Source organism: Corvus brachyrhynchos, unplaced genomic scaffold (genome assembly GCF_000691975.1).
Source record: "Corvus brachyrhynchos isolate BGI_N302 unplaced genomic scaffold, ASM69197v1 scaffold44, whole genome shotgun sequence".
NCBI classification, from domain to species: Eukaryota; Metazoa; Chordata; class Aves; order Passeriformes; family Corvidae; genus Corvus; species Corvus brachyrhynchos.
Window position 1 is genome coordinate 2,370,327 of NW_008238359.1, and position 16,489 is coordinate 2,386,815.

The following is a 16,489-nucleotide window of genomic DNA, read 5'->3' on the forward strand; positions in this document are numbered from 1 at the left end:
TCCTGCTGATCTAAATGGAGAGCTCCAATATTATCGAAAATCACCACAGCGATGCCAAAATGTGCCTGCAATCTAAGATGTGACTAGATTCATATATAATTTTGGAATAGGTCACAGGAAAATTAGATACTGGAAATGATTTTTATGTCACTGAGTTTTCTCTGATGTATCATCATGGAGTTCTTAGGAGCCATGTAGGAAAAGACTTGGACTAAGTTTGTAGCTAATAATCCTACAATCCTAGAATGGTTTGGGTTGGAAGGGACATTAAAGATCATCTAGTTCCAATCTGCCTGCCATGGTCAGGGACACCTTCCACTAGACTGGTTTACTCAGAGCCCCATTCACTTGGCCTTGAACATTTTCAGGGATAGGGCTAATGGGGGGAATAATATCCTTAATACTTGTATTGCTTCTCCTGTTAAGGGCTCTAACTCAGCTTTCCATATACAAAAAATGAAAAATAATAATCCATTACAGTACTATGCACATCACTCTCTAAAACACAGGTAGAGCATAACTTGAAAGGATCATGATGCCATGGAATATGCTTGGAAAAATGTCAATGCTTGGAAAAATGTCAATGCTTGGAATAACCCCAATGAAGTCAACACGTCACCATCTGCAGTGCAATTTTTGCGTAAAGTGAATGTGTCTGAGCACATCTCTGAGCCAAGAGCAGAACCTAGGCCTTCTCTTCCCAGATTTTTTAATGATCTGCTCCACTCTGACCCATCTTCTTTTCCATCCTTCAGAGAGACCAGAGAAAGGGTTTGAAACTGCCTTCTCTCAGCTTTTCATAAAATGGGCTGCACGTTTTGTGGAAGACAAGGAATCACTGCAAACTGTTTCATGAATACTAAGACCCGAGTGCGAAGGAATCGGTGTTCTGTATCGCATATTCAAGTAAACACTGTGACTACAAATGTTTTCAAATAATAGGAACAAGATCATACATTTCTGTGAACCCAAGAAGAACGCTTCCACCTGTTCTTTTTTTTTTTCTTCCAAGAGTTCTAAGCAAGTAAAGGAAAAAATACACGTTGCAGGTGTCTCTCCAGCTGCCCTACACACAACACATGTCCAAGCAGTTTTAAAGTTCTAAGTAACACTGCAAGCACATTGGCCCAGACCCTCAGCTCAGTAAATGGTGGATGCGCTTTATACCCACAGGCATCTGCTCTGTTATATATCACTGACAACTATTTCTACAACAAGCACCAGCACAATGTGGGCAAACAAAGAACTTCCTCTCACCTTGGAAGCTGTAGAAATGCAGCTTTGATGCCCCACCTTGGGAAAGAGACTCAGTTCCCATCCTGGCCAATGCTCCCCAGCACTCATCCAACTCTGCTAGCACACCTACGTGCTCATGGACTCGGAGGCTGTCTCTTCTCAGAGAAGCAGCTTGTCAGCAAGCCCAGCTGCATCCCCCATCCTCCCGAGGACTATAACCATTGCTTTATTTCCATGTTATAAGGAAAGATGTTACCGCTAAGGGGACATCATTCCCAAACCACAGCAATAAAAAGAAGCTGGAGCAAGATGCATGGATCTGAATCCCTTTAAAAGAGGTGGGGATGGAAACTGGAGGAAAACTCAAGCCCAGACTGTCCCTGATGAGACTCAAATCTTCTCCTTTCCTGGGTGATAAAATTTGCCCCACTTGAATAAAACAGTTCACACACAGCACACTGGAAGCAGCTGGCTTCTCTAGTGTCAACACGTCCTTTCTGGAGTCAAGATCGAGTGTCTACAAGGCCCCAAGCCCCCCAGGAACCTGGTTAATGCTAATTTAGTCAGCTATTTCCTTCAGTTGACCTTGGTCTAAATGCAATTACCCTACAAAGATGTTAAGTGGTACTGCTAAGATGCTCAGCTCTGCTAGAAGGTCTCCAAATACATTTACATAAAATTATCTCTCATGTTAATAGAAGAGATTTATTCCATCAGTCCAGGCCTGCTAGTTCAGAGTGTCTTCCGCAGCTGAGCAAAATTCGATTTCTCATAACCTGAACCTCATCTTTCCATTAAATTATTAATAGATTCCACCTATTACCTCTGGTTTTTGGCTTGTTTTCATTTGTTTGTTTTGTTTTGTTTCCTTCACTACTCTTACGTAAGTCTGTATGGATTCTTCTTTTACAAGGAAAAGCAGTCTCCATTTCTCCTCTTCTTTAATTAGACTTTTCTTTTTTTCAATTTGTCCATAAAAACTTGCCTGAAAGACCAAATTATTGTCAAAATGCTATCTACAATGCCAGATGGTGCATCAGACGATTTTACACTGTTGCTTTGTGAAGTCATCCTTTAGTCTCAAGAAAATTAAATTAAATTTTTCTGGTAAGATCTGGGACACAGTGGCACAACAGATAGGGGCGCACTGATGCCTTTACGTTCCTATTGCTCACAGATAAATAAAGTTTGACAGGCTGTCAGCAAAATTCTAGCAGACAAAACCATCCTTAGAACAGAAGCCAGAAAATTCCACAAAAGCCATTTCACTTTATAGAAGCACATTAAAGATTTGTCTTTAGTACTAACTCTGATCCAGTGCCTCACAACTTAGACATTGGTCCTTCCAATGCACTTCACTCACAGATGTTTTCTGTCACCACAGTTGGTGACACTATGCTTGGCATTTGGAAATAAGGGAAAAATACTATTTCTCCTAAGCATTTTTCACTGTAAGAAAGAAATACTATTTCTCCTAATCATTTTTCACTGTAAGAAAGAAATTCCATACATCCTAAATCCCACTTTTTCTGCAAGAAATGTATATTCTTTCCTTGATTGAGGATAGGTGTCATGGGAAATCTCACTCCAATTAATTTCTGTTACTCCTCAAAATACTTCCAACATAACTCATTGGACATCTTCATCTAAAGGTTTCAGATGTGCAAAAATGGTTATCATGACTGCTTAGCCATCCTCAGCCAAGTTATTAATAATAAATATTTTAATTTGACATTATAAATCTCTTTGAAATTACCACTTTCACATTTTATTGGTATATATAAGAATACACATATATATATATATATGATTCATGCTTCTGCTCGGGATAAAACTTCAACAGAACTCCATAGTACAAAAATCTAGAAAGTTACATTTCATTGGAAAGAATGCTATTAATGAAATTAGATGATCTCAGTTCTATTTCTTCCTCTGCTACAGCCTTTCTGTATGACAGCAGTCATGTCAGCTGGTCTGTTTATGTCTTTTTACTCTACCTGCAAAATAACAATCCCCTCCTTACAGAGACATAAGAAGAATAATTGTAGTAATCTGATAATCCCTTGCAGAGGGATTTTTACATTCTCATGGCACTCATCTGTGATATGCTCAGGCTAAGTGCCTAGAAGTACAGCCATTTGTTACAATCTCTTGGCTTTAGCTTTGGCTGTGGTCTTTTTGCGGAGAGTAAGAGGATAAAACAATATGTACCTCGTCCATTTTGGGTTGAATGTGCCTGTCTAATGTTAAACAACCTCAGGGCAGTCTAGTACCAGGATATATAGAACACTTGGTAGAATGCCAGGTAAAAGCTAAGGGCATCATGATCAAACACAGCCACAGAGAAAACGCCTGAGCTGGCAGATGAAGGACAAAAGAAGAAGAGGAAAGATCAGGACACAGAGACATTCAAGTTCATTGCTTGTGGCAGTATTTCCCTCAAAAGCGGTCTATAAAAACAGCCCTGCCCACTTGCCTCTTAGCTGTGGAGAAAAACCTCCTGACAGTCTTTCCTTGAGCTGAGTCAATCCATCTGGCTTTTTTAGCGCAGTTTAGTTGTAAGAAAAGCTTAAAGTCAAAACCTATGTACTGTTCTTAGCTGCCATCTGAATTAAGGAACTAAGGTTAGGAAAAAGAATGTAAATGATCCTTCTGAAGGTCTCCTTGTTAAAAAGAAAAAAGGCAGCCTTATATAGGAAATGAAAACTGAAGAGCAGCCATCCAGAAAGACAGCCACACTATCATGGATAGCACAAGTGAGTTTGTGAAAGGGTTTGGCATATGTTGGGCAGCTGGGATACAATCCTGCTGGATTTAGCAGGGCCCAATGCAATAGGACATGGAATAATGGTTCTGAACTGAAAGAGGGGAGACTCACACTAGATTTAAGGAAGCAGCAGTTTATGATAAGGATGGTAAAACACTGGCACAGGCTGTGTGGAGAGGTCATGGCTGCTCCATTCCTGGAAACATTCCAGGCCAAGTTGGACAGGGCTTTGAGCAACCCGACAGAGTCGAAGAAGTCCCTACTCAAGGCAGGGGCTAGATGGCCTTTAAAGGTCCCCTTCACCCCAAAATATTCTGTGATTCTAAATAATAATAATAATAATTGTATAATTCTATGATTCTAAATAATAATAATAATTCCGTGGCGCTAAGGGAAGCACCACAACACCAGTGTCAATGTGGCAAAGGGACTAAACGCACTAACGTTTGACCATATCCCAAACGGGGACCTGCTAAGTGGCACTGACAGACATGGCTTGCAACAGATCCTCTCATTCTGCTTTGTGAGCAGCTGATGGAACAGGGACCCTGGAGAAGGAGAATGGGTCATGAAGAAGAAAGTTTTTAAGAGCTCTGAACAGAATCAGTAAAAGAAAGTCAATTCTAAGTTGTCTGCAGCAAGAAACTGCACCTGCCCCATTTGTTTAACCTACTCAGTGAAGGTACTTATAAGCTCCCACCTCTGAAGGATCAGGAGATGCTGATGATTATGTGGGCATGGTCCTTAGCTGTTAATCTTTTGCAAGAAGCCTTCTACAGTATTTAGATATTCCATGAAAGACACAGTAAAGCCAAGTGAATGAAAAGCTCCAATGAAAACCCATTACTTAAATTGTCTGAAGAAGGACAGGGGAAAAAGCCACATAAATGTTCAGACACTTTTACAAATGTGGCTAATGAAGTTGGTATTTGAAGTCAAAAAAGAAAGTGCTTATCAACCAATATTTATATTAACATCTCTAGATGCAGATTTTATTCTTGCTGCCTCTTTAGATCTGGTCTAACTTGACAGTATCAAACCAGTGGGCCTTCTTCATCTGGTATTTTTAGTATACATGCAAGGACTTCGTTTTGTGACCAACTGCTGTTCAGTTCCTCAGGCTTCCCACTGCATGTACCTGACACCATTCTGCTCTGTGAAGACTTATAAACTGATGGTTCTCGAACATCTCCTTGGGCATCACCTTTTTTCAGCACTATTAGTGACTGCTGGTTGTAGCACCTCCAAAAGGAAAAGGAGGTATCTTTATTGCATGACAGCTTGGTAACAAGATGTAGTTTCTTTTGAGGACCACCTATCACTTCTAGAAAACCCATGATCATTGCTGTCACAAGAATTCCCTATTGGCTCCATTCCTGAAAGACGCAGGCCCTTATTGCTTTGAAAACTTCTCCCAGGAATTGAACGTTATTCACCTTCTTGATGTGTGTCCTTTCTCTTTATGACAGCACAATCTTCCTCTCTGATCTGCCAAGCAATCTGGCCACTGTTGGAAAGAGATGCCACTCCTGCCATCCAAAGCACCTTGTGTCTCTATGCCTCATTGACTCACTATTTTAGCATCCCAAGATTTCTCAGTTGAGCTATAATGGTAAGGTAGGAGGGTAAAGGGATATGGGAAGGCTACTCAGCAGAGGAAAAGATGCTGATGACGTCTGTGAAATTGTAAAACTGGCTCCAACTGTTTAAATGAAAGTATTTTAGAACAGAGTTTTATAGGAAATGCAACACATAATAAAGTTGGGCTGTGCTTTACTGCAAAGTTTCAGTGAAGAATCCTTTTACTCACAATGTGATTGACCAATGCTTTAGGAGTTGATGACTTTCTCCCTTTCTCCAGTACAACCAAAGAAACACTCTCTTGCTTTGCATAAGGGATCAAAGAAACAGAATCATACTCATATTTTTTTAGGTCTGTACAATCCAAGTCAAGTGTCCAGTAGTACATAAGGTGCAAGATAATTTTTCCACCTAATACTAAATTACGCTTATTTCATGATTTTCCAGAAGTCATTTTATAGCCATTAGTTCTGTGAGAGGTAAAGACTTTATGCTGCAATAACATTCAGAGATGAATAATGTACTCATGTCAAGTCTTCACTAAAAATGTCTGCAGAACTTAGCAGTTCTGTATTATTACAGTATTTTACATCTGGTATTTATTTTGTAAGCTCTGGCCACATATTCAGCTCTGCAGAAGAACAGGAATAAAAGCACTTCCTTTCATTGAATCTGAGGCACCATGAAAACAAAACTGAGTAGAAGAGAAGGAAAAATACATTATTTCCAGGTTAATTATAAAATGATCTCTCTTTTGATGATCATAGGGAAAGTTCTTTAACTACATATAAGCTGTCTGATAGATTTGTAATGATCCAGAGGAACTAGGAAAAAAATGTCCAATAAAATAGATAAGATTTTATGTTTGGGATTATAAAACTGCTTTTTTATATAGGAGGCTTCAACCAATTTAGCAAATAAATGTCATACTCAAAGGACAGACTCTTCCTGATAAGGTGGCTTTTTTTCAGAGGAAAGTACCGTAAGTATTGAACAAATATTAATCAAATATCTACGTGCAGATCCAAGAGGATGCATCAACACCCACACCATAGTTTAGACTCCTAAATCCAAAAGTGCACATCAGTACCTCTGTAATCTGGGAAGTACGTAGCTCATTAGGAGGTTTTTTTTCATGCTTGCGAGTTTTGAAGGCTTGAGATTTGTTTTCTGCACGCTCCAAGAGCTCCTTGGGACACAGGTATCACCCTTTAATTCCAGGATGGTGCAGCATTTCTATCAGCTGCCTCACTGGACCCCGGCAGCATGCCCAAATCACACTAGGAAGATCCTACTCCTTCCTTTGTGCTTGTTCATAAACATCTAATGTTTTTAAAATACTTTTTTAAAAGCTGCACCCCAGTTTCTCTAATGACTGCACACAGAATTTACAGAATTACGGAATCATTAAGGTTGGAAAAGACCTCGAAGATCATTGAGTCCAACCAAATTCCTTTTACTGACAGTTATGAAAGAGGAATATAATTACATCATGGTTACACTATCTGTGTTATGGAAAAGAACATAAGTATGGACAGGAGCTTTGCTTTCATGAAGTCCCGCAGGTACAAATTCCACAAAGTTGACATAAGCAGCTGCATATATTGCACTAATTAACTATATGGGAATGATGTTATGCTAAACTCAAAATCAAAAGACAAGGGCAAACATTGGGGAAAAAAAAAAGCACCCTGTATATAGGAAAGGTAAATTTTAGAAGTATGCTTTGCTCTTAATCCCTCTTGAAGGGATTAACTGCCAAAATAAAAACCAGTAAGTTTTTAAAAATTCCTTGTTATTCTGTATTTCAAAAAGCTATGACTTGTACCTAATAAGGAGTTCATTTAAGCAGAAAGCATCAAAAGAAGAATGATGCCTTTGGAAGACAATAAAACTGGGAAGAAGAGGGTTTGAAGACTTGCTGTGTTAGCTTGGTTTAAAATATGGAAAAATATGACCTTGTTTCCATGCTGTGCCACGAGTGCTCACCCTCAGAACACTGGATGCTGTCTAATCTCTATGACACAGTTTTAAACAGATGCAGCATTCCAAGCTGTCCTAACCCATGGAACGGCTGTGCTCCCTAAGCTCCTGCATCGCTTCTGGGTGTCTGCGTTCAGTGGGTGCATCCAACCCAGAGAATTTCCTCCTGCCGAAGGGAACTGCATCTGCCAGGAGCTGGGCCACAGCCATGGGCTGGACTAAGCCAGCTCAGCAGAAATCATCAGGAAAAAGCCACACCTGGTAAGTTTGGGTTTTTTGACCCCTAACTTTGTCTTCAACTAAAGAAGTGTTTCTTACGTTACTGTATCAAAGGTGCACTTTTCTTGATGGAAAAATAGAGAAAAGAGAGAGCACCTTGGTTTCCTTGGGAAGAACCTCAGAAAGATCTGCTGGAGTGAACCCAGAGCCCTCCATGAATGGGACAAAATGTGTGAAAAGAGAAGAGAAGATGCTTTGAACATATTCATAGAATCATAGAATGGTTTGGGTTGGAAGGGACGTGAAAGATCATCCAGTTCCAACCCCCCTGCCATGGGCAGGACACCTCCCACTAGACCAGGTTGCTCAGAGCCCCATCCAACCTGGCCTTGAACACTTCCAGGGATGGGGCAGCCACAGCTTCTCTGGGCAAACTCCCTCAAAGATAATAAGAAAACACAGCAATATTATTCGAAATAACTTAGGACTGACCAGCTGGACTACCAACACATTCTGAAAAAACACTTCAATCCCCTCCCCTATTTTCTTAGCTCTTCTTTGGCCATGATCAGTACTCACAGTTTTGGTTTTGATGGGGCTTGGTATCAGTGCAGTTCAACTCTCTGACAAAAAACCCCATTTATTTCTTTATTCACAATAAAACAGTGCACACAGGCATTTATAGCATACCTGTCTCTCTGAGCTTCTAACTGTGTCGTGTAACCCTCTCCACCTGGATCAGTAAGGTATATTGTACTGCCTGGCACACAAACGGGACACAGAAAGGTTGAGTGACATGTTTACAGATACCTTGTCACTCAGTAGTGGGAAAAAATGTGCAGAGTTAATTCTGATCAGATTTTTAAACCATCAAAACTAACTAACTTTTTGTATGTAGACTACTGACCTGAGGGGAATCAGGGACTACTCTTGCAGTTGATACCAGATGCTGCTCTCTGATGTTCCATGTAACTCAGATGGTTATTTCTAGCTGCCCAAGTAATCAGAACAGGTTGATACTACTGGCAGCAAGTAGATATACCCAATCTGTCTCAAAAAAGGAGGGGTATAAAACACATTTACTTCAAAACTGACTGACTTCTTTTCAAATTTTCTTTACAAAAGCGCCATTTCTACACATGGTTTTCTGAGGCACTTTAACCTATGCCAACACTTAGCATAAAAGACTCTGTGGATCAGTACTTTAGCCTGCTCTTGCCATTTTCTGACACTGTCCCTCAAAAGAGAACAAATATATCAGGTGTCCTACTTTATAGTCAACTACTTGACACCACTGCATCTTGTGCTACTCCTTATGGTGATGGACAACTAAGAATGGCTTTAAAAACAACAAAGCAAACAGCAAGAGTAAGTGGTTTCAAAATCAATACAAGAATGACCAAGTAGTAGATGAGTACTTGTTATCTATTCATCAAAATGATGTGAAAAGACATTCTGCACATTCAGAATTTAATTTAGCTACTTGCTCTATCATCATAAACACTCATTTCAATATGGGCAATGATTATTTTTCCTTCCCAAACATGAATAATATATAATTGCTGGTATTTGGGAAGAGGCGAGGTCTTTGCCTTTATCCGTCAGGGTAATTTATCATTGTCTTTCTTTTTCTTCTGCACTGGTGAGAGAGCTTGTCAGCTCAGCTTGTTCTTAAAAAGCCAGAGTGTAATTCAATAATAAATTCACTCAAAGGCTAGCTGTCACGAGACATTCATTTATTTGTATCCATTAGGTGATCTGCACTGCTATTCTCTCTGAAGAGTGGCTAAGCTGTGGTTTTGAAGCTCAGGAAATATATTGCAGAGATATTCAGTCATCTCCTTCACACTGCTGCCACTTCTGCACAGGCCACACAGGGATGCAAATGTGCCTGGGTTCCCCCAGGGTGATAACCAGTCAGCCATGACCTAGAGAAGCCCGGAAGAGCAGGCTGTAGTTCCTGATCTAAATGATGAGTGTGCCTGTGCCACTGGTGCCCATGCAGGATACCAGACACACAGGTCACAGAGATCCATGTCACCTCTGTATTGCCTGCTCATGGGGGACTGCTCACAGCAAATGACATGGATCCAACTCCAACCCTACCCCGTGAGGATGATGGCATTGGGACAGAAAGATGTAGGAAGTTCCATGATCAGCAGTCTACAGTCCTGATCTGCATCAAGAAGGAGATGGCTTCATTAATCACCCCAGCAGCAAAGGGAGAGGGTTGTCCTAAGGCAGGATACTGGAGCCCTCCATAAGAATAATTCCCTCTTGTCAGACAAACTTTTAAGCCAGCAGCTGGAAGGAGTGATGAAAACAATTCATCTTGCCCCCAGAAGCTACTGTATTTTCATGGAGAGACTGAGCAGCTCCATGGATAACTGGGATACTATCACCTGTCTGTTCAAAAGCAACTGGTGGAGCTTCAGTGATAGTGCTACTGAACAAAGGGCATATCCACACATGCAAATACAGGCAGTCCCATTTGCCCAGAATAACTGGGTCCCAGGTGGTCCCTCCCATGCTTCCCCACAGATCGGTCACTGACCACTGCTGAAGCACCGTCATTTCCAGGGTGACCAGAGGAGCTGTTCAAAGGTCCAGCTTTCTAGGTGGTGAAACAGGCAATTGAAATTACAAAGATAAGCCAACTAAGCAGAAAACCCTTGCAATGGTTGAGTTTATCCAGATCTGTAAGATCTTCAAGAACTTACAGGAATGTGTGACGTCTTTTAAGATCCCGAAAGAGTAGTGGCATTTTTAACAACCCAACGCTCTCATGAGCCTGGACCATGTGCTGTCTCAGTTCTTTTGAGGTCTCTAATATTCACACTACTGATTGCTAATAGCATTCTAGTTTCCTTCTCTTTTGTCTCTGTCACAGGAAGATCTGTCACTGCTGTTTAGGAGACACTTGTGGACAATGTCAGTCACTTGATCTAGAAGAGCTGAATGGATGCCTTTCAATCCTTGAAATAAGGAAAGTGAGGAAACATGCAACTGCTCGTATGTGCTGGGAGAGAAGCATTTTGCCTTACTGGCTGAGAGGAAATTGTAGATGAAGAGACAGTCAGCAGGACTACATGAGCCACAAAATTCTTCAGGTATCTACTTCATTTAAACAATTTTCATATTCTGCATTTTGCTGCCCCCCATGTCTTAAAATGGCCACGTGGCTTATGGTTTACCACTTACTGAATCAACTCAAAAATTCACTTACCCGCCTTCAAAAGGATTGTCCCCTGGGATGACGTGAGTGCTGTCCTTGCCAATCAGGAACTTGATTCGATCATAAAAGGAGTGCAAGCTCTGCTGGGAGACGGGGGCTTGCGTCTCCTGGATGATATCCAGGGGGTCCGGGGAGCCCAGGCACAGCGCATTAACGTGGCACAGTGGCTGCAAGCAGCAGTCTGGGTCCATGCAATCCACCAGGCCATCTACAGAAGGGTAAGGAACGTTTTAGAGCAATGGTAACATGGAGTGCTGCAGAGTTCAGGGTGCAAGAAGTCTTTCCAATGCACACAATACAGAAATGCGGATTTTCATCTACATTGAGTAAGGCATGTTCACTTAAAGTCACAATAAGGAACCTAAAATACACATTAATATGTAACATAAATATGCAGTAGTATGTAAAATATGAAAACTCATGTATTAGACTGGGCCCTCAAAAACGTGTGTTTTAGATTAATCCTAGGATGTGCTCTTCCACAACTCAGTCACTTGGATAACTCCAGAGCCCCCAAGGGTTGTTGTGGGTTTTTTTACCAATATACACAACTTCTGTACCTTGATCCTGCTCCTTGTACAAATCACAGACACATTGCATCACACAAAAGCTACCAGGTTCGGCAGAGGGATCTATACATGTAATCCAGTAAAATAGAACAGAAAGTAAAGGAGACTTTGCTGGGAAGGTTTGATCTCTTTTGACCTTTGTCACATTGATTTGATACTGACACAGAGTAACAGATGACCTCAAACTCTCAGGATATAAATCTTGCACTTTCAGCACCATTAAACTAATAGTAACAACAATAATAGCAGTGGACACACAGGAAAAGGCTTGCTGAGCATACCCCAGTAAAATGAGGGTTTGCATATCTGTCAAGCCATCAAATGCACAGACAGTGCCACTTCCCCTCCCACCGCTATAGCAACTTCTTCCCATTCATTTTGAGATGCCACTGCTCATTGCAAACAGCACAGTAAAAAGCAGTGACAGGAAAGGAAATACAAAAAAAAGCTCAAAAGGGGTTTGATGAAGCATCACATTTAGCAATAAAAGTTGTTAGCATGTAGTAAAGACAGATCTTTAAATCAGATAAGGGAACTGGATGTTTTTGTTCTGGGGTAATGGGATATGGAGCCCTTCACTTCCAACTCATCAGTTCAAGCAAGACAGTTTGACAGTGAATGAAAATTACTACCATGTGATGGCTGTTCACAGAGCTATGTGAAATGAGTGGTTGGACTCTGTGTAGTTGCTAGGAGCTCCATATATCAGAGAAACCACCTTTACAGCAAGCATCCTACTAAAGACTCCAGCACAGAGGCAAGAAACAAACGTGCCTGGAGAGCAATGCTGTCCTGAGAGGTAGTTACCTTCTGAAGTGGGATAAAATCTTTAGATTTCAGAATAATGGATTTTTTATCTCAAAGAAACAGTAAATTAAAACAGTTTGTCATTATTACTGCTTGTGAGCTTCAGTTTTGTCCCAGTTTTACCAGTATGAATTAGAAGTCCTTTCACTAATGCTATTGGCATTACTTTGTATTTACTGCAATATCAATAGGGTGGAATCTTATCTTTTATTGTTCTGGTACCTAAGATGGCTCACACATCATGGACTTGGATTCTGTTACACCTGTTCCAATGTTGGAATATTTTAGTGTTTAAAACAGCACTGACAACATCATTTCATGTGGTTACTCAGAGGCAGAAAGCTGAACAGCAAGCCTGGTCAGGGTTCCCAGAGCTTCCTGTGTCCAAGTAGGTCAAAGACAGTGAGTATCTGCTCCATGTACATGCACATGTACACACACACACACATACACACACTGGGTCATTTCCACAAGTGCTCTGCACTTGCCATTAATGATAATGGGAGCACCATTAGGCCAGAAAAAGTGCTTTGGAAAATCCCATGTGTTACCCTTACCATCCCAATATTCCTACACCTTTATAACTCCTTGCAAAATTGCCACAAAAATGTTCATCTCGGACACTAAACCCACCCACTGGCCTTTTCTCTTGATGACTAGTGGTAATGAAAAAGAACAAATTAGAGTTTCTTTGCCCATTAAAAAAGATTAGATCAGTAGGATTCTGGAAAGTCAAATCTCAGATGGAGTTTGAGAGACCATTCCCAGAATACAGACCTGTTTAGATGTAATAGGCCTAGCCTCAGCTACCTACTAAAAAAAAAAAAAAAGAAAAAGAAACAACAAACCAGACTTGTTACTATATTGACTACAGTTTCAAGCAAGGTAAAATGTTGTCTTTTTCTCCCACAGATTAATAATGTTTTCTAAGGCTACAGACACTTGGCTGAAAGGATGGCAAACCAGCTGTACCATACCTCTTCATTAACCTGTCTTTTTTCTAGTAATCAGAAATGTGTTTTGGTGCCTGAAGCTGCAAGACAGAAAGAAAATGCTGTCTTTGCATGAAACTGTAGATAAATGTTTGAAGAATAGATGCAGAGGACAATGTTTTGAACAGGTGAGAATGATGAGGACTCATCTGCAGATAAGCCTTTCAACTAATTTGTTTTGGACCTTTATGGAACAAATTGAGGACAACTACACCAGAAAGGCTTGTCACTGATGTCCTAAATTCATCAAGGCACTCAAGGGCTGAAATGGCATTTAGCTACTCAACTTCCTCTAATACCAAGAACACTTTCAGGACAAAGCATTTCTTTAGCTTAGGAAATGTAATGGCTATTTTTGTCTGAGTCATGTAGAACATCAAGAGTTAAGCTATAAACCAGGTCATAAGTAGTGATATCTCCATGTGAATACTGTTTTCTTGGGTTTTTTTAATTGAATGGTCCAAAAGTCATCCAAGTGGTGCCCTCCAGTGAATTCTCAGGAGATACAATGACATTGTACACAGCTATGACTTCTCATACCCAGACATCTCTCACTGGATCTGCCAGAAGAGTGAGGATAAAGTGACATTTGCAAGAAGCTCCTGACCCATGAAGAGCAAGGTGTGCAGGGAGCTGCATGGATTAATCAAAAATAAAATCAGAGCAAAACAGAACTCTGGCTTTACCTGTCCAATTCAACAAAAACAAATGTGGGAAGCCAGCACCATCAGCAAAGGAAAATACGGCAAGATACGATCTCACAGAACAATATGAAGTTGTAATACAGAGCACCTTTGAAATTCATAAAGCATAAAGGTGAATTTTTGTTAGAAATCACTGCGAATTTTCCAGAGATAGGTAACAGAGGGAGGTGAACATGGGATCAGCGCCCTCCCCACCCCAAGTTTTGCAGCAGCAAAGCCACAGAGACCCATGTGGATTCCTAATTCCTAATTCCAGTAGCTTCCAGAGCATAGGTAGGCTGCACAGTAAATTCTTAGTTATGGACACCTTCATACAGCTCTTGGTTTTAAAAAGTGACAGCTCCCTTGCTTTCATATAACTGTAACAGGACCATGGCATTCCAGAGCAGAGAACACATGTGTTGCTGAATTATCTCTGTGAAATGTTTAAAGTCTTGCATAGGGGGATTACTGCAATTCATATGCTTTAAGGCTACTGTGATCAGCTTGTCTGACCTCTTATACCCATAGGCTGTTTTTTTCCCACCCAGAACTGGATTAAAGCCTGTATTTTAGAAAAATATCTCGTATATCAAAGAGAGCTGATTATAGTAAGTCAACCACTTCCTCCAGTAAGCTTCTGAAATGCTTAATTACTGCTAGGGACCTGCATCTTATTTCAAGGTTGGATTTGTCTAACTCCAGTATCCCATGACTGGGTCTTGTTTGGCCTTTGTCCAAAAAGTTACTAATAGTTCCTTCTGCCCTGCATGCTCTGATGCCTTTTCCATGTGCAAGTACCTTCACACAGAGCAACAATTCATTCCGAATCTTTTTTCTGAACAGCTGAGGAAGATCCAACTTCTCATTGTAAGGTTTATTTCCCATCCACTGGACTTTTTTTTGGTGTATGATATTCTTTGATCTCTTTCCAGTAATTTCACATCTGTTATGTGTGGACACCAACACTGGACACAGCACTGTGTCAGCAGTTTTGGGTGCAGAAAAGAGACCACATCTGAGCTGCTGGGCTTCTATACTTCAAAGGTTCACAGAGGTGAAGGTGCAAGACCCTTGCACTGAGAACTCATGTTGAGACAATTACCTCCAGTGACCTCAAAATCCTGTTCTGAGTCATTGCTTCTCAAGAATCTCTTAACCCTCCAGTATAACATCCTTTCTTTGTTCCCAGGGCTATTTTGCATTTTGCTGCATTAAGATACATTTTGTTTGATTATGACCTTGCAGTGATGCGAGTCAGATCACTCTGTGTCAAAATGATCTGGATACATTATTTACCACCACACTGAGCTTTAGGTGACCTGAAAATTTTACCAAGAGAGACGTAAACTACATTCTAAGACAATTATGAAAATGCTGAGTAGGGTTGGATACAACAATCAGTTCTAAGGGATCCCTGGAGAAACAGCTTCAATCATGGATGCCTTCCAATTAACAAATTAATTCAGAGATGTGTTACTAAGCCAGATTTTAAGACACCTCTTGTGTTCCTTCTTATTTCCATGCAATAGGAATTTTTACATCTTTGAGACCTTTTATGCATCCTATATACATGTGTGTGTCCTTTTGGCAGTCCTGCTAAAACCAAACCCAAACTCTTGTCCCACTTCCTTTGCATGAAGCCATGCAATAAATACCTTCTTTGATCTTAGCATTACCATGGGGTGAATCAAACCACTGTTGTTGTGAAAAGGGAGCCACTGGAAAGACACTGTCACATCTGGTAAATAATGTGTTCAATGGTTTGCATCTTTCACTAACACGCATGTAATCATAGAATGAATCAGACTGGATGGCACCTCTACAGGTCATGTTGTGAGCCCTGTCTCACTCCCTTCAGAGAGGGACATGAAGGAGAATGAACTAGGCTCAGCAGAAACCCTTCCTTTTCTGCCAGAGGATAAAGCAGCTCCAATTTATTCAGCCAACAATATATTTTAGGGGACCAAGACCATTTTTATCAGATAATCTGTGCTCTGTATATCACTAGAGAGTGAGTTTCACTTTGGGATGGCTCATCTAGCTTGTATTTTGTGGGTGAAGTTGCAATTTTTTTTTTTTAGAATGATGCTCTGACTCCCTTAAAGATTGCAAATCCACCAATCCCATTAGTGAGCTCTTCAAAATACTGCTTTAGACTGCAAACTCCCTGGGAGTAGAGACTGTCTTTTTATTTTCTGTTCACAAAACATCTGTTCCAGTCCCAAAGGGCTCTGAAGTGTCAGCACAACCCAATGAAATAACCACAATTCTCATTAAAGTTTTGCATCTGCAATGTATGTTCAGCTTTTTCTCCATGGGAGCACTGTTTCATGGAAGGGGCTGAATTCCAAAGGTATCTGTGTCTTCTTGGAGCAGGACCTTGGCCTAACAAGTATAATATTTGCATAATACCA

The 16,489-nt window shown here is 40.7% G+C and overlaps 1 protein-coding gene across 7 annotated transcripts in view; it reads right to left on the reverse strand.

Moving 5' to 3' along the window:
- Window positions 1-16,489, reverse strand: part of TENM4 (teneurin transmembrane protein 4) — a 1,563,774-nt gene that overhangs the window by 81,811 nt on the left and 1,465,474 nt on the right. For all 7 annotated transcript variants that reach the window (XM_017735917.1, XM_017735920.1, XM_008634916.2 and 4 more), the window contains one exon: window positions 11,013-11,229. In XM_017735917.1, coding sequence (XP_017591406.1) covers window positions 11,013-11,229 — 217 coding nt within the window. The remainder of the gene's footprint in view (window positions 1-11,012; window positions 11,230-16,489) is intronic.